Source organism: Hylaeus anthracinus, unplaced genomic scaffold, assembly GCF_026225885.1.
Source record: "Hylaeus anthracinus isolate JK02 unplaced genomic scaffold, UHH_iyHylAnth1.0_haploid 11982, whole genome shotgun sequence".
Taxonomy (NCBI): Eukaryota; Metazoa; Arthropoda; class Insecta; order Hymenoptera; family Colletidae; genus Hylaeus; species Hylaeus anthracinus.
Window position 1 is genome coordinate 908,214 of NW_026534330.1, and position 16,976 is coordinate 925,189.

Sequence of the window (16,976 nt, forward strand, 5' to 3'; positions counted from 1 at the left end):
TAATTCGATCCTCTCGTGCGGAGAAATAGTCGTTTGAGCAACGAGTTTCAACGGGATTTCAATTTAGAAAATATCTGCAGTGGTGTAAGATTCAACGATCGCTTACACGCATACGTTATTTGTAAATTTCTTTAAACTAACAAAATCTTATAGATGGAACTGTTTATTGGAAAGTCTGAATACACTTGCATTAGTTTTTATTACATTGCTAATTAATTAATTGGCAGAAGACGTGGAGAACGAGTTTATTGTTTCCTCGTTATCGTGGTAATCGAAACTGATAATTTTAAATTTTAAACTGCGCCTGCGGAATGTTTGTCCAGCTTACGCGTTTACCATGTGGTTGCCTACTACCAGGGTTATAGGTATGTTACGAAATTATAAAAGAATATCTTAGTACCAGCTTATATATAGATTTGTAAATTTACAAATTGTACTTAAAAATTCTATGTTACATCTAAGCGAAAGCTTAAAAAAATGATGCAATTTCAAGGTGGCAGCAACACATCTTCCGGAAACTCGGAGAAAATCTTGTCCGTGAAGTCTTTAATAAGATCGCCGATAGTCTCCTCGAGTTTCGGCTTTATCTCCGCGACTATGGACCTCCAGTTATCGTTTAGAAAAAGATTCATGGCCGCGGAGAGCGTGGTGTCGCCGTCGAATAAATCGTCCAGTTTCACCGTAGCATGGCCTATCACGAAATCAACGTAAATGTCGCTCACGCGCTGGTGAACCTGACCTGTTTTTTGGCTCTGGTAACGCTCCATCTGAAGAGTGATGATGACATCGATGTCCGTGAAATTCCCGTGTCCCAAACCACTTCCGACCATCGGTAGCATCATTATTTTGCCGTTCAGATGGTAATGCGCGATCATTTCCAGCCAAGGAATAAAGAATTTTAATCTCATGCGATCTTTGTCCAAGTCGAGCCTGCCGAATCAAGAATTCATTAGCATAGAATTTATTCTAGGAACATTTTTACATCTGCTGTAATTATTATAAGAATACCCAACTTACTTGATGGTTTTTGGAACAATGTTCGTTCCGCCGTAGATGGAGATATTGCTGTACTTTGCATGGATATAAATCGGGCCGGAAAATTGATTGATCTCGACTTCGTCCACATGAAGTGGCTCGCAGGGTGGTATTCGAAGGCTCGGAATGCCATTTCCCAGGTACGGTTTCAACGTTTTGATGCTCTCCTTTATACAGTCGTTCAGATGCGGGTCACTCCGGTGACATATCTTTAGATACGGTGCTGGAAAACATAGTAAAACGTTGTTCGTAATTCAAATTAGCCAGGCTCCCTAAGCAAACCTAAATACTTTAGATTTTCTGATCGATTTATCGTGAATTAAATGCACGCGCTCCAGATTCGAAACGGCCATCTACATTGTCGGACGTGCCCTAGAACTACGGTACGAAGCGGCGCGATTGAATACATTTTTTTTTTACGAAAATAGATGTAATATAGTCCTCGAAAATGATCCCGCTATCATTCTGTTGTCAGCGAATTATTAAAGAGAGCAGGATACTCACGAATATCTGGAACTGGTAGAGCGGCAGTCGAGCAGCTCGTCACAAAAAATATTATCAACGATCCGTAGAGCAGCATTGTTACCGCGACGAGGTTCGATCACGAAATAATTTCGGAGTTGGTCGCCGTCGAAGATACGCGGACGTGCCGTCGATTGACAATGCGCTGACACTGTCGTTTCTAGTGTCATTCTTTTCCATTTATGGATCACGCAATTCAAGGTTTCGATATTTGCTACGCATCAATTTTATACCACTACCAATTCCTATGTTAATCAACGATTTTACGCGCAGAGATCCGTGAGTGCCACGTATAAAACATTTAGCAGGAAGTTTGAAAAAGTTGTCCGTTAAATCTAAAACATCGAATGTTTAATTTCTGGCTGTTTGATTAGACGCAAAGATATCACAGTACACTCTAGACGATATGTACATTTAAGAGAACGCTGTTACGTAACATCGGACACCGATGGCGCTCTATTTGCGGCTTTGGACAATTTTCCACTTAAGGTCGGGGAAGGACCTTGCCCCCTATTGGCCGCGCAACGCGAACAGAACTTAAGGGAACGACGAGCCGATCTAGAAAAAGAAGAAACGACGTCCACCTAGAAATAGCCGCCTAGTTAACACGTGTCAAGAATGACTGGGTCCATGGCCCAGATCAGATGCCCTTCCACAATCTCGTATAAAAACCTCGGACGAACGCATCACCCACTTGCAATCGGTGATGCTGCATCGGTACACGACCGTCCACGAAATTCTCCAACGAGTGTCTCCGCATCGTTCCACACGATCTCATAATGGTCATCGAGGACCTCGTCGATCCCGTTGAATCTATCGACTGATCGACGTCCTGGACCAAGTTGTTCGTCTGCAACCACGCGTGTTAATGTGCGCGGCTCTGTTCTGTTTTCTATTTATCATCATCGTGACTGTCATTGTGCTTCTGCTGTTGTTCAAACCCGTCTACATCTGGGAGGTCTATACCGTGGAGTAAACCACGTCGTTTGATTACAAAGTAGCTTAACAGATCCAGAATCGAAATGACGAAGATTATCCGTATAGCATTCGCAGCTCTGTGCGTGGTTGCGTTGGCCAACGGTCAGGGTTCGCTGCTAGAGATGTCTCAGCAACTCTGGATGAAACTTCTAACGGGTGGATTTTCAAAGACGGGCAAACTGGACCCGCTGAAGGTACCAGTCATCAAAGTGGACCAATCCGAAGACGATACCAGCTATAGAATAATTTTAAGGAACGTGGAGATCAGCGGACTGAACGCTTCCACCGTGGAGAGTATTCACATCGCCAAAGGTAGACTGAAGTCGAATCTGAGCGAACTGGAAGCTGGCTACGTGAGCTACAGCGATCTCAGAGACCTCGACTCCATCAGGTACAGGTTCCATATGCTGGTCAAAGAACCTAAAGGCCAGAACGAAAGCTTCGAAGCCATAGTCTCGGCCACCAATCAAAAAAACAAATTTCAAGCGAGTTCTCCGGATCAGGAGAGCCGTTTCGAGAGGCTGAGGCAATACGATCCATTCCTGATGAAGATCCAAGCCGAGAAAATGAAAGATCGAACCGACGGGTCTCAGAGCGAGCGGAACAAGTCCGAGGACTCGAGTTACGGAGGTTTCAGCATGGAGGGCGCCAGGGTTGTCTCCAGACCAGAGATGGCTCGAATTCGCGATAACTCCAGGTGAGCCAAAGACGAAACGTTTACTTAGACGAAACCGTAATTTCGGAAAACACTGTATGTTGATATTTTTGTTATCTATTGGTGAAATGAAATTGTATACACTTCTGTTTCAGATATCCTTCGGACGTCCAGCCGGTTTACGGGACAAAAGAGTCACCGAACTCGAGAAACTATCAATCAAGGGAAAATTACGAGTCCGGTTCGAGGTCGAACCAGAGGAACTATCAGCCTCCTTACGACTCGAATTCCGGATCAAATTCCAGGAGCAATCAGCAGAAGAACTACGAGTCGAATTCGAGGAACTATCAGTCTCGTTACGACTCGAATTCCGAATCGAGTTCCAGAAATTATCAACAGGAGGATTACGATCGAGCCAGAACAGACGCTGTTATCAAAGAATACGAAAGAAGTAGGAATGAAAACGAAAGAGAGAACGTCGGTAACCAAAGAAGAGTAAACTTTGGTCGGCAGAGAGCCGAAGAGCGTTACGGAGACGTCGAAACTGCAGCATCTGAGAACGTAGAGAGCAGCGTGAAGGGTCAGGATCAACGAATCATTCCTGGTTACGGTGGTAGAGGGCAGCAAGGCAGATTGGAAAAGCAATCAGGTTACATAGACATCGTTTACGCGGATGCAAACGACAATGGAAACATCAAGCGCTTTGGGAACGAGAAGATCGAATCGAGAGGAGACGCTAAGGTGTACGGGGTCAAAGATGTTCCAAAGGTACTGTTGCTATATTCTTCCTTAATAATTCGTACTGGAATAGCTAGTCGGATTTACGTAGCACTCGTGCTGTTAGTATCGGTACGACAGGATCATTTTAATAACGAAATTATGCAAATAGGACTTTCTCGACAAGAGACGGATGCTTAGTTACAACTGTACCGAAGGAGAGGCGTTGACGAAGAGAAACGACGCAATTAAAGCTGCCATAGAAGCGAAGACCTTGAAAGGCTTGAGTAGATACGCGAAAGAGTACCAGGAAAAGGAAGGATATTTCGAGGAGGGAATGCAACTGGTGTACCATTACGGTGGAATGGAGTCGAAAAATGCTCAAGGATCGAGACGGAAACGCGCGCACCAAGAAAATCACACCGACGTAAGTATTATTTTTGATATGTACGTACAATTACAGCATCGCGATCTTTAATTACTTTTTAACGTTTACTTAAGGACGATGTGATGCACGTTATCATAAAAATACGAGTCCCTCTGCTTCGTATAAAATCGGATTACCAGTTGACGGGAAAAGTTGGAAAGGAGTTGGTGAGAGGAACAGGAAAACTCAATGGCACCTTCGGTAAGTATCAAGCATCGGCTACAAAAATGTTAGTAGACAATGTTATTAACGTTCCTTTAATTGTATCCAGCTGAACTGGTGGGCGACTTCACAGTTGAATTAAAGAAAACCAACGGCGAAGATACGTTAATCGTGCGTGCAGCCAGGAGCAAGCTAAAAGCCAAGCAGCAGAACGTCGATCTTCAGGGAATGGACGAAAAGGGACCAGTAAAATCGATTCTTAGTCATGGTAAATATCATCGTAGCTTCGACGACCGATAGACGTAGCAGTTGCCCGTATAAAGGATCGTTCGTCACCGATACGAGTTCGTATGGCAACAATAAGCTTAGTTCACGGTATTATGTAAAACTCTTTCGTCTGTTTTTATTGCATCATAGAACCGGTGTCATAGCCGCGGTATTCCATAATTAGCCAATGGCAAAAACACAGGAGGAAAAGAGGATTCCGATCGAGGAAAGCGTTGTCAATCGATCCGAAAGTTACGTCTGCATGCGTGTCGGCGATCGCACCGATGCCGACGGTCCGTTGGGTCGTCGCATATGTTTCAACGATGGAATGTCGCGTATACGCAATTATATAAAGCACGAGAGAGCCTAACGGATTGAAAAATACTTTCTTTCGGCGTCCGTGGGCGATCCAAGTCCGATTTTGTCGTTACATACCCGGGCTGCGTCACGCGATACACCACGCGTTCAAGTCTCCACTTTGCCGCAGCTTTGGACGAAAAAACTCAGATAATATCTGTTGTTGATATTCGCACTTAAACAAATATATTTACAAGTAGTAAAGTTCCACTTTTACAAGACTTGGTCATCCATTTATTCAATTATTCCATTAAAATTTTTAAAGAAAACTCGTTACTTGTTTCGAGACATAAACGTAATTTTATCGATGAGACCATTCGTTTCGATTCGAAGACGCTACCGTTTCATGCGTTACAAGGTGCAATTTACAATCCAATTATTCACCGTGCAATCAGGAAACAAAGAAGGAAAGTAAAAGTAGCCGTGCACTGGGTGTATCGACGTCGATCGATGGTTGCGAATTAAGTAAAAGTGTCCACTTTCTGCATCGTTTTCATCCACTCCCACGACGAACGAGTTCGAGATATTGATTCGCTTAATAGCAGACTAACAGCCGCTACATGACTAACTGAGAACGTACACGAGCGAAAGACTTTAGAGGACATGCTTGAAGCAATATAGGTGTAACCGAATATTCCTCGTCGCTTAAATATTTCCATTGTTTTTTGTTCACAGGTTTGATGGCAGCAGAGGCTGTCGCAGCTATGCTGGCGGACGATTTGGCGACCAAGGCTCTAAACGACAAAATAGCCGACGCGATGATCTACAGAATGTACAAAAATCTTCCGGTCAATTAGCCAGGAACCAAGGACGGCCATGAAACTGGATTTCTGTGACACGGACCGGACACTCTTTCGATTTATCGTAAACTGCTCAAAATAATTAGGGATTCTCTGGACATATCTTATCAAGGATGGTAATTATTTTGATCGGTGTACATCTGTCAATTTATTAACCAGTAATTGCATGCTTTTATTTACTTATTTATTTATTTATTTCTGTACCTTGACGGTACCAATTAAAAAAAGACTACAGCGTTGAAAAGTCATTAACCCATTAAATTGCTATTAATGTTTCATGTATACATTACGTGTAAGTTCTACAATGTAGGTAATCTTAATTATGACGTAATTTTTATTTATATATATTTCGATACATTAAACATTTATTATAGACACACATGTTGCATATTACATACGCGTATATCATAGGTATCTTGTATATTATTAAGAACAATTGTACAATTGAACAATTGTAGAAAGATAGATTAAGATCGATAATCCATCTGCTATTATTCGAGTAAAATCTTGTCGTTGTGAGATGTATTAATCCGGTTGTAAAGGAACGGCATGTATTTACTCGCTCGATTTACAAACAAGTTTCCAATCGTTACGTCTATTTTACACCAAGCGCGCCGGTATAGCGGAACCAGTCAGGATTCGTCAGATTTTACATAATCGCATTTGGAAAATTCGACGAGTTGCAACATAAACATCGCTATTAGGCGACAGGGAAAGTAACAGTCAATCAATGAGTATCAAATGCGAATTCACGGGATTAGGAGAGCGAAATCATTCCTAACGATTAAGCTGCTTATACTTTTAATCGCATTTTTTATTTTATTCTAACGTAACATACTTTATCGAATAATACTCTGTTTGTATCATCTAGTTAGTAGTATATATTTCCATGTATTCGGAATATATTTGTACCACCTAAAAAATATTGAAATACATGAATGACATAAAAAATAACTCATGCGAGAACACGGGAAAGTAAACAGTTTTACACCTCCAACTTTGTACAGAACAATACGCCTGAGTCACAGCGTCGATGACCTACATATGACAACTAAAGAGTTTCTAAATCATCCAACTTACGATTAACGACAAAAGTTTTCTCTGTAAAATACTCGATCGAGGACGAGACTGCTTCGAAGAGATGTTTCCAGAAGTTATTGAGTTATACACATACATGAATATCACTTTTCGCCATCGTCTTTTGAAATCTCGAATTGCAACAGGAAACGCTAGTCGGAATTGGCGAGGCCACAAGGACTATTAGATTAATAGCAAATCAACGCTGAGATTATCATCGCCAGAAGCTAAAACAATTAGAAACCGAGGATCGCCATCCACCTAAGAACATTAATTATCGTTTCATAACCTGTTACCGTTACGAGTACGGGTAATCTCGTACACATTATTTACAAGTGCTTAAAGTCAATTGCCGTTTGTATTCTATTTTCTATTCAAGTCACGATTTAATGGTATCATCTACTGTTCGTTTCATTATAATAGTCGATTGGAATGTGCACAATATGTAGAATTAATTGCTTTGCGAGATATAATTTGTTCATGCAGTGTACTTGAAACACCTGTTAAAGTATGTAAACGGAACCGAAATTGGTATGGTATTATTACGGACTTTATTAGTAGACCATGGAATAATTACGAAACTAAAAATATTATCCCTATCCACGAAAGCAACAAGAAAATTAGCGAAACTCAGTGTACCTGTACGTGTCGCAAGCGCATATATTAATTTTTTTGACGAACGATACATGCATATGTATTATCAAGTATTCCCAACACGATCACTTTCAGCAGACACTGCCTGTTAATGACTTTATCTAAAAAAGATCGTGGCAGGTGTGAACGCTCTATTCGTGTTAAGTTTATCCCCACGTAACGTAATAATGCATTTAGAAAACATTCTTCGGTGTTATCTGGGTTAACGAAAAGAGACTTTTACGAGCCACGGGATTAGGAGTGCTCCATTAAAGAAGGCAACTACTTTGAACGAGAACATGACCGAAAGAAAATTGTCGTAATGAGTACACCGTAAAACCGATAAAACGTGGACTTGCACCCGCTCTCTCCGCTAACCAAATTTCAGGCTGGGACTTTTACTTCCTTGGAACGTCTCTGATGTAATAGCCAATTAAAAATGCAACAGCGCATTGCCGCGATAAAGGAGATTTGCGAAGCTTATCGAACTTGAAGCTACGGTGGTTTTCGATTATTTGGCTATTTGCTTTTCGAGTTATTTTATTAGTTAAGAACTAATCTCGTCGCGTCGACGTCGTTTCGGTATCTCTCCCGACGTCACATCCTCTCCGCGGAACGATTAGAATCCTGACCTACGGTCAGCTAGTTCCGATGGAATTGGGGACGAATCCTCGTGCATGTAGCCGACATCTAGCCATCGGCTGGCTGGCTACGGCCCTGACTGAGTTAAAAGGAGCCATTCTACCGTGATGAATTCACCATCTCCCAGAGTGGGGCGATTTACACGCGCGGAGAAAGTGCTGTTTAGTTTATATATACCCAGCCGCAAGGGCCATAGTACGCATTTTCGATATTGCTCCCGCTAATCGTGATACCACGGGGCTCCGCAGTACAGCGACAGGATGACAACGATGATCGGGCTACTCCTGATTGCCACCTGGATCGGGGCTGTCATCGCTGAACTACGTGAGTACGCCTCACCCTGCGCTAGTTGGGTGAATCAACTACCGATGCCGTTCAAAACTGTAAACAGAGATGGGGGAAAGACACATTTTTCGGAGAGGTTTATCTTGACTTGATAACGAACAAATTTCGGAAATAAATGGCTCGAAAGTTTACATGGCTGGTCAGAAAAAGCGTCCTATAGCTGACAGGAATTCCCACCTTTGTTTTCGCCTACGAATTATCTCGCAATGTTCCTTTCAAGAGGTTACCACTCGTGGTCCTCCACAATTAATTTTGTTTAATCGTAAGTATACGTATTTAATTATAGTTTACCACCAAACCAGAAGCACGCCTCAACATTCCTAAAGTGGTAAACGAGTGTCCAGTGACTTATGGACGGCGATCTATATCCAACCAGTACATATCTGTTTACACATTACTATCTACAATTGCACTTTGCAACTTAAAATTTACATCATTTTCTTGCTACTTTATTGTATCGCAAATTAAGAACGACGTTACGCGGGTACTGGTTAGTTCGAGCAATGGTTAAACATAAAAATCGATTCATGCTTGGGAAAAACTACGGATGCGTTTCATTTCAGAGGAGTTTAATGTCAACGTGTTAACTGCGCATTCATGCAGATCCGATGTACCAGTTGCAGAAAATAAGTTGCATAATTCTGTAAAATGTTACAGGGACGTTATCAAGCAATGTAAAAAAAAGTAGAATATTGAGATAGATGGATCGATAAGAAATTCTCCCTTCGTCGTTCGTTGTCTTGGGATTTCTAATTTCACCGTCAGGTTTTCGATCAAAGGATGCTTTTCTTTTCTGAGTCGTTTAGAAAATCGAGTAGATCCAGCAGTCGTAGGGTCTCCTTTCACAACGGCGAGACAAAACGGAATGATCGATTGGTCGCGGTGCTCCGCGCGGTTTCTAGCTACCGGCGATCCATCGATCAGTGGACCGAACAACCTTTCTCGCTGGACGAGCACGTGTGTTCTCCGCGAGAATTCGCCTTTACGGTCAACGAGAAGGTCCGCAGCGTCCCGATAATTTCACTTTCTACGCGCGCACTTTCGATTTTAAGGCTGCGCTGCGCGTCGGACTGTGTCGTCGTGTGCAGAAACGCGCTCACCGTGACTTCTTATTAGTCAGCGATAAAGTAGACGCGTTCAATCACCTGCAGTTTCAACATAGTGCGTTGACTTTTGCTGAATAGGTGAAGAATCCGGAACGAGCATCGACCGATTCAACGTTTCGCGAAAACTCTACGTTCGTAATACTCGTTAACAATACCTATTAAACTCCAGATAATTGCAACGAAATCATCCCCCTAGCTATACTAATCACGCGTCAACTTTTGTTTCCAGCACCTGGAGTGCAGCCCTGTGCCCCGACGAACAATCTAGGACAATACAACGAGTGCGTGTTGCAGCAACTAAAAGCAATCACTCCGTACCTAGCTAAAGGAATACCGTCCTTGAAACTACCCGCGCTGGATCCGCTGTTCCTGCCGTCGCTGACGGTCGACAGAAATCTGGAGGCTCTGAAAATCAAAGCGAATATGAGCAAAATACGCGTCTACGGAGCGACCAATTTCCTCATCGACGACCTCAAAGCGAACCCTGACGATCTCTCGGTCGTCATCAAAGTTCAGCTACCTCATATCCACGTAAACGGCGACTACGATGTGCAAGGAAGGCTGCTGCTGCTTCCGCTGAACGGTGCTGGCAGTTTCAAAGGAAATTTCAGTGAGTATCACGATTTCATCTCCTTTAATTATAGCAAAGTAGTGCACCCCGACTCTAACGATTCGAGTTCGATCAGGAAAACGTCTCTAGGAGTTCGACTCTAACGATTCGATTTTTAATGTGCAGCTAATACAGAAGCGCAAGTGAGCGCTCAAGGCAAGTCGGTCACCGATAGAAACGGCGTTCAAAGGATCGAAGTCGACAAGCTCGTGACGAAGATCCGCGTTGGTGACGGAAACATCAGGTTGAAGGCGCCTCCTTCGCACAGTGTAGCAGGTAAATAGGTCTCCGTTGTACGGCTAGCTCGACAATTTTAAAAACACTTTCGACTACTTTTCATTTCTCGTTTCAGCCGATGCGGCAGCGACGTTCTTCAACTCTAATCCTCGTCTGGTTCTGGATATCGCCAGTCCAATTATCGAAGACACTGCGGCGACTGTGAGCAGAGCCTTGGCTGCCAGAGCATTAGGAGTGCTCACGAAACAGGAATTGCTCCTCTAGTCCTCTTCTCGTTATCCCGTAGGACCGAGTCGTTCCCTACCATGCCGTCTTTGCCGAACAGAGACGAGGAAATTTGATTCCAAATGAAACCGACGCGCATCGTTCACTTTATTCGCAATCTCTTGTTCGAATAAAATTTTGCTCGTTTCCGCCCGATTAATCGACCGGTGATAATCACTTTTGATTTCAAAATTCTGTTAAATGCAAGAAAGCTGTCTACTTTGAAGTTAAGTATAATTTATGTATATGCGCGGTATGTGCGTATAGCAAAGAAAGTGTAGATTTTTTACTTTGTTATCGATGAATAAGAATACGAATGTATAGGATTTGCGTGGCGACCTACGCTCAAATAATTATTTATTCATTATTCTAATTATCTGTTATTACTCGATACCGTTACATTTTGTGCTCGCACGATTCCTCGTTTAATATTCGGTACTTTTAGATACTTGCAACGAATTTAATAAACATATTATAAGTAATTTCTCTTGATTTTATTCCATCATAAATTAAACTCGCAGACGCTTACTACGTTTTAATCGTAAACGTGTTGGATCAGACGTTATATAACGGAATGTTACATAAATTGAATCGGAACTGTAAACAACAAAACAAAAAATAAATTCCTTATCCCGTTACTTTAGGCGGATCAAGTTTCAATTCGTTGAATATTCGATAGTTTCAACTTACAGTCGAATGTTATATGGAATAGACGATTCTTGTATAACTGATAAAGTTTAAGATTCGTCAAAAAGTATAATTTGAAAACTACCATCTGTTAGAAGAAAATCTTCGTTTTTTTTTTTAAAAACTTGTAGTTATTACGAATTTTACTTTCTATCTCGATGAAGAAAAGGCAATCTTGCGTGAAATGCTCGGTACCGTTATTCTACTCGCGACTGTATGATATGTCCGAGCATTTGCAAGGAAAGGTACCAAGTCGTAGCAACACGACGAAATGAATATCTTTGAAATAAGCAACACGCAGCGCCATCACGCGTCGTTTAGTCATCGGGGAAGAGTTCCTTGTAGGTGAAAGACTTGGTGATCTTGTTTGCGACGTTCGTGAAAAGATCCGCCAACGATGTCTCCAGCACCGGTGTTATTTCATCAAGGATTAACGCGTTGTTGTTGTTCAACAACTCGTGGCTGGCAGCAGCTAATCGTACGTGAAAACAATTAAAAAAATATGTAATACTTTTATCGTATATCAATCTCCTATTACTATGACGCGTAGACTTTGCGAAATGTATTTATATAAATAAATAATTGAAATTTTTTTTTTTAATTTAGTGGCGCCATCAGTGGGAAAACGCCAAAGTTCATCGAGAAATAGTAGCAATTTTCAAACGATAGGTGGCACCATATCGTTCAGTAAATACCGACAATGAAATTTTATTTTTTTTTGTTATTATTTACAGAAAAAGAAACGTTCCGCTCGGTGTATTCTAATACTGCAGAGTTCCTAATGTCTTTACAAATGCACTATTGAACGTAATAAATTAAATAAACCAATAAAAAAATTGTCGATAATTCTACAACGCAGTGGCGCCATCCGTGGCTAAACGTCCAAGTTTGTCGAGAAATAGTACCTCATTTTAAACGCTAGATGGCGCCACTTCGCGCTAGAAATAGTGTAAATAAAATTTTGTTTATATCTTATTATTACTTGCGTATATACACGGTTTTATACCACGAAAAGCATAGAATCTAAGCTTTGCTCTATAAATAATGCAATGCTATCAACTAAATTAAATAATTAAAACATTGTCGGCAACCATTAATTGATAGCGCCATCTAGCGTTGAAAAACTAGTACTATTTCTCAAGAAGTTTGGGCGCTTTCCCACCGATGGCGCCACCCGTTACAGATTATCGAGAATTTTTTTCATCAGTTTGTTTACTTTATTACATTGAATAATACTCTCGCGAGGACAGTAGAAGCTTTGCATCATTAAAATACATCGAGCAAAACTTAAATTCTATGTAAATAGTAACAAAAAAGAATGAAACTTCGTTGTCGGTATTTACAAAGTCATAGGTCGCCATCTAGCGTTTGAAAATCGGTACTATTTCTCGACAAGCTTGGGCGTTTTGCCACAGATGGCGTCACTGCGTTCTATAATTATCGACAATTTTTTAAATTATCTTTTGGTATTTTATTACTTTTAATAACGAACTGAAAAGGACGTTAAACAAACACTGACTCACCTAAAACCGTATCTCCACCGAATAGATTACTCAAGTGCAAATTGGCCCTGCCAATTTTGATCATTATCTTCATCTTTTCGAAGTTGAGGTACGTATCGTTGTCTCTGAAGACTTTGCGGGCTCTTAAAACAACATCGGAGTCGTAGTTGTCTGAAAAAGTAAGTAAATGGAATGAATAAGAAATTAATTAGCCGTTACTCCAGTAGGATAGCGCAGGTCGGACAATATTTAAGCGCCGACTGCTGAAGCATTGTTTAAAAATCAAAAGAACTCCTGGGAACTCACGTATAGCGATCTTTGAACAGGATTTAGAGTTTATTATGTAGTATCTCTGTTTTTATAGCATATATCATCTGTGAGTAATTTTAAAGTATTACACACACGCCAGAATTAATCAATGTTTAATTAATTGAGATACGACAGAATGACTTTGAAGTATGTTAAATCATGGAATTCGTTTAAGAATGGTTGATTCTTGAAAAAAAAAAAAAAACATTGTTTGATCGATTGAATGTGTTGACATGCAAATTTCTGTTCAGCTGAGTAGCAAAAAATATGTATTTGCAAGTATAATGACGATTAGCGTTTCAACGTTTCTAAAATATCTTGCAACGTCATAAAATTCACTTCAACTCGGGATTATTACAATTTTAATGGAATAGATGTCTTTGGTCAAATATCTTACCAAAGCTCCCAGTCAGATCTCCGTCTCCCGTCAGTCTCAACAAGAGGATCCTCGCGTCTATCTGATACTTCCCTTGAAAGGTCAGTTTATCAAAGGTCACCTTGAAGGTGAATTTCACGTTCTCAACATCTGCTTTGAGGTTGTGAATTTTGAACAAGGATGGACCCGAAACCTACGTTCAAGACGCAACAAAATCAGTTTAGAAAAGGCTCCTTAAACAGTACTTGCGAAGGGATGATGATCTTTTAACTGGCAACAAATTTGTTTAAACGGGGGAGGGAGAGATGGTGGGGGGTGATACTAATCTGTTCTGAGGAAACTCGTACCATGCATGACCCCATCTCTACCACCGAACACTACGTCAGCATTCATTCAAGCTCCATCGTTCGAAGAGAAAGTGGAGTCGCTAATCCAAGAGTTGGCAAAACGTGTGATTTACCCGCAGGTCTGTGAGGTTTACGTCGAGCCTCGCCCCAGATGGTCCTCGAGACAGACGAATTTGCTTCAAATGTAAAGGTTCTATAGCTGGCGCATCCAGTTCTGGAATTCCAGCAGCTAGTTTGTCGCGAAGCTGGTCGATAGACCTTGCGATGCATCTGTTAATATCTGGATCGCTCTTCTTGCACGGTTTTATATAAGGCGCTGCATACAAAAACAATGTTGTTAATTGCACCTATCGTTCATCCATAAACGAAGCTTGCTTTTAATTGGAAAACAGAATCGAGGTAAACCGCATGTAAAAGAGCAGTCTATAGTATGAAGCGGAAATGCAACGTGTTATTTATGCATGTCGAGTATTGATATATCTACATCTTCCAGAAGACAAAAGAAGCTCGCGTCGTTTACGATAGTACCGCTGCTAGCAGGTTATGCAAATTAACTTGTTAAACTTTCAAATCACTTTTACTAACTAATTCGATGATATTGATAGTCTTTGGGAACTGGGATGTTTAGGGTGCACCGTATTCGAGACCTTGATTTCGTCCTGAGCGAAATTCAAGGGCACGAATGGATTCGCGTTGTAAAACCGAAAGTGATACCAAGGATTTTGCACCGTCTCGTTAGTATATCACCGATAGCTAGCCGAAATTTCGTAAGAATCATTAACGTCCACGTCTCCGTATGAGCGACCAGATCTCGGTACTTTAGTACTTGGTACTTTTTTCACGATACTCACGTAAAACGGCAGAGACCGCGCAAGCCAGAATCGCCGTTAGGCTAGAAAAAGAAGACAGAACGTTAATTGTTAATTGTCGTTTCTCAACGCAAAACTATCAACATTTCGATGACTAACTGACTAGACTAAAATTTCCATACCTCAGTATTTCTGATTAAAGTAATTGTAGTGATTTTAACAATGAAATTTATCGGGCGAAGAACGGGAAATGCACGATTTCACGAGTATAAGTATATTTGTAGTGCTCTTTAAACGAATAGTGCCAAGGCTGACTGCCAATGAAGCGATAAATATGTTTCCAATCTTTACATAACGCTAAACGCACTCACGATTGTGGTAATTTTTAAAAATCTCATTTTATTATGTTAATAACCGGATACGAATACTTTTGTCGTTCGTCTAACTTACTGGTTGGTGAATCACGGTGGGGCTAAGGTTGACAATGTGTTTAAAAATTGTAATTATTCGCTCGAAAAATGTATTAATCTGTTACGATGCATTCACTATTTATGATACAGTCTTGACCTGACTCGTCTCAACTATGCTGTTGCAACACCGATGCATTCCCTAACCGCGAAATGTTTGCCTGTGGTTTGCGAGACTTTCGTGTCTCGCAGACACTTCCGTGTTTTACGATTACTAATCATTTAGACGGTATCGATAACGAGTCGGGGCAAAACTGTATCAACCCTTGTGCACAGGAAAATGTTTTTGCTCGTAGCATTTGTAATTCAGAGAAGTATATAGTTAATGAATTTTGATTAAAATTTTTCATACAATCCTCGGGGTGTTGTGTAGAACTATGGCTTGTAAACGCACACCCTGATCGTACCGATGAAAACATTGAAACAACAATTCGACACTTTTCATTTTGCTCTGCAGAATCGTGCGACTCTGCGTTTCATTTTACACGGAACAATTACAATCACACGTGTCAACCTGGCATGCTTTACGCTAGAAAATTGATCCCAAAAGAAACTAAAAATCCCGCTGAAATCATCTAACAACGTCGACACATGTCTGGTAGTAAATCACGATTGACAAAAACGTATATCGTGTTAAATTCTTCCTTGTTTTCGACAACTATTGGGAGGAAGGAATCTATCTACTGAAAGTGGAGATCCGTAACTTGAGAAGAACAGAACGGAGAGTGAAACGACTGTTGCATACCAAACGCGAGCAAGAAGAGCGCACATCGCGGCCGATCGGAAGGTTCTTGGCGACTAACCGATCGAAAGACGGGGATGATATGTTAACCCGCGATCCCCCTAGCGAACAGCAGGGATTGCTTTATCGCATTCGGCATGCTGATTACCTCGTGCCACTTGTCGGTCATTGGTCCAGCCCCTCGCTAAGCAGAACTAGCGTCTGGAGAACGGTGCAGGTGTCGATCTACGTCGAGTTAAGCGACTGGCGAGTTTCACCCGCCTTCCCTGACGGATTTCCCGCCAGTACCAACCGACGCTTTGCATGGGGCTCGAAACAGAATAAAATTTTCATCGAGTTCTTTTTCTCTTCTGAATTTATTCAACTTACCGAGCACTTGGATAATCTTTCCTTGATGAACTTCAACGAATGACCATGATAATAAACACCTCGGAGTTCCGTGTCTCGTGAGAATTTCACGAAAGTAATGAGAATCGCACGTAACAGTGAGTAATTATTATCAAGCTACCGTCGAGGTAAAGAAGAGTATAGCAATCCTTAGATCGCAGAATGATTTCGTAGGCTGGCTCGTATTAGATCCGTATATTTAGCAAGAACGTGGAAAGTGTTTAAAGAAGATGACGGATAATTTTGCACAACTAATAGCGGACATTGTGTCATAGGCTAATTTATATCGCATCCACGTCGTTTGCAGCGTAAAAGATGTCCAAAGGTAACGGCAAATCGCAAAGCCACGGTGAATGAAAAACGATAAACGGAGAAAGTAAGTAAATGAAAGCTACTCGTAAACTAATTTATGTTAGGCGGATATTTTTTGCGACGTAACAGCCGAGCCAAAGGTAATGATGGACCTGTTCGGAAAAAAACTATTAAATTAGAAACAAACAACAATGAAAGTAAACG

General features: G+C 41.3%; 4 protein-coding genes across 4 annotated transcripts; 2 read left to right on the forward strand and 2 right to left on the reverse strand.

Moving 5' to 3' along the window:
• Positions 1–397: 397 nt before the first annotated feature.
• Positions 398–1,701, reverse strand: LOC128886017 (protein takeout-like). Its single transcript, XM_054140525.1, has 3 exons — positions 1,540–1,701; positions 1,018–1,258; positions 398–930 (listed from the first exon to the last, which is right to left on the reverse strand). The coding sequence occupies exons 1-3, from the start codon at positions 1,613–1,615 to the stop codon at positions 489–491; spliced, it is 759 nt and encodes a 252-aa protein (XP_053996500.1). The 5' UTR covers positions 1,616–1,701; the 3' UTR covers positions 398–488.
• Positions 1,702–1,818: 117 nt separating this feature from the next.
• On the forward strand, positions 1,819–10,088 carry LOC128886006 (uncharacterized). The gene is made up of 7 exons (XM_054140492.1): positions 1,819–3,232; positions 3,346–3,958; positions 4,080–4,334; positions 4,409–4,535; positions 4,606–4,764; positions 5,796–6,036; positions 9,953–10,088. Exons 1-6 carry the CDS (start codon positions 2,580–2,582, stop codon positions 5,915–5,917), a joined length of 1,929 nt encoding a protein of 642 aa, XP_053996467.1. The 5' UTR covers positions 1,819–2,579; the 3' UTR covers positions 5,918–6,036; positions 9,953–10,088.
• LOC128886231 (circadian clock-controlled protein daywake-like) lies at positions 8,533–10,834 on the forward strand. Its single transcript, XM_054140931.1, has 4 exons — positions 8,533–8,596; positions 9,953–10,333; positions 10,460–10,609; positions 10,686–10,834. The coding sequence occupies exons 1-4, from the start codon at positions 8,533–8,535 to the stop codon at positions 10,832–10,834; spliced, it is 744 nt and encodes a 247-aa protein (XP_053996906.1).
• Positions 10,835–10,843: 9 nt separating this feature from the next.
• Positions 10,844–16,168, reverse strand: LOC128886019 (uncharacterized). Its single transcript, XM_054140528.1, has 6 exons — positions 16,077–16,168; positions 14,907–14,947; positions 14,169–14,371; positions 13,730–13,901; positions 13,045–13,194; positions 10,844–11,993 (listed from the first exon to the last, which is right to left on the reverse strand). Exons 1-6 carry the CDS (start codon positions 16,100–16,102, stop codon positions 11,839–11,841), a joined length of 747 nt encoding a protein of 248 aa, XP_053996503.1. The 5' UTR covers positions 16,103–16,168; the 3' UTR covers positions 10,844–11,838.
• Positions 16,169–16,976: the final 808 nt, after the last annotated feature.

Excerpts from the sequence above, each read along its gene's own strand:
- LOC128886017 (XM_054140525.1), bottom strand. The coding sequence starts at position 1,615 with ATGCTGCTCTACGGATCGTTGATAATATTTTTTGTGACGAGCTGCTCG. Across the intron at positions 1,259-1,539 it reads TCTACCAGTTCCAGATATTC|CACCGTATCTAAAGATATGT; the intron begins GTGAGTATCCTG and ends TATGTTTTCCAG. Across the intron at positions 931-1,017 it reads ATTGTTCCAAAAACCATCAA|GCTCGACTTGGACAAAGATC; the intron begins GTAAGTTGGGTA and ends TTGATTCGGCAG.
- LOC128886006 (XM_054140492.1), top strand. The coding sequence starts at position 2,580 with ATGACGAAGATTATCCGTATAGCATTCGCAGCTCTGTGCGTGGTTGCG. Across the intron at positions 3,233-3,345 it reads CGAATTCGCGATAACTCCAG|ATATCCTTCGGACGTCCAGC; the intron begins GTGAGCCAAAGA and ends CTTCTGTTTCAG. Across the intron at positions 4,765-5,795 it reads AAAATCGATTCTTAGTCATG|GTTTGATGGCAGCAGAGGCT; the intron begins GTAAATATCATC and ends TTTTGTTCACAG.
- LOC128886231 (XM_054140931.1), top strand. The coding sequence starts at position 8,533 with ATGACAACGATGATCGGGCTACTCCTGATTGCCACCTGGATCGGGGCT. Across the intron at positions 10,334-10,459 it reads CAGTTTCAAAGGAAATTTCA|CTAATACAGAAGCGCAAGTG; the intron begins GTGAGTATCACG and ends TTTAATGTGCAG. Across the intron at positions 10,610-10,685 it reads TCCTTCGCACAGTGTAGCAG|CCGATGCGGCAGCGACGTTC; the intron begins GTAAATAGGTCT and ends TTCTCGTTTCAG.
- LOC128886019 (XM_054140528.1), bottom strand. The coding sequence starts at position 16,102 with ATGTGCGCTCTTCTTGCTCGCGTTTG. Across the intron at positions 13,902-14,168 it reads TAAACCTCACAGACCTGCGG|GTTTCGGGTCCATCCTTGTT; the intron begins GTAAATCACACG and ends TCTTGAACGTAG. Across the intron at positions 13,195-13,729 it reads AGATCTGACTGGGAGCTTTG|ACAACTACGACTCCGATGTT; the intron begins GTAAGATATTTG and ends TTACTTTTTCAG.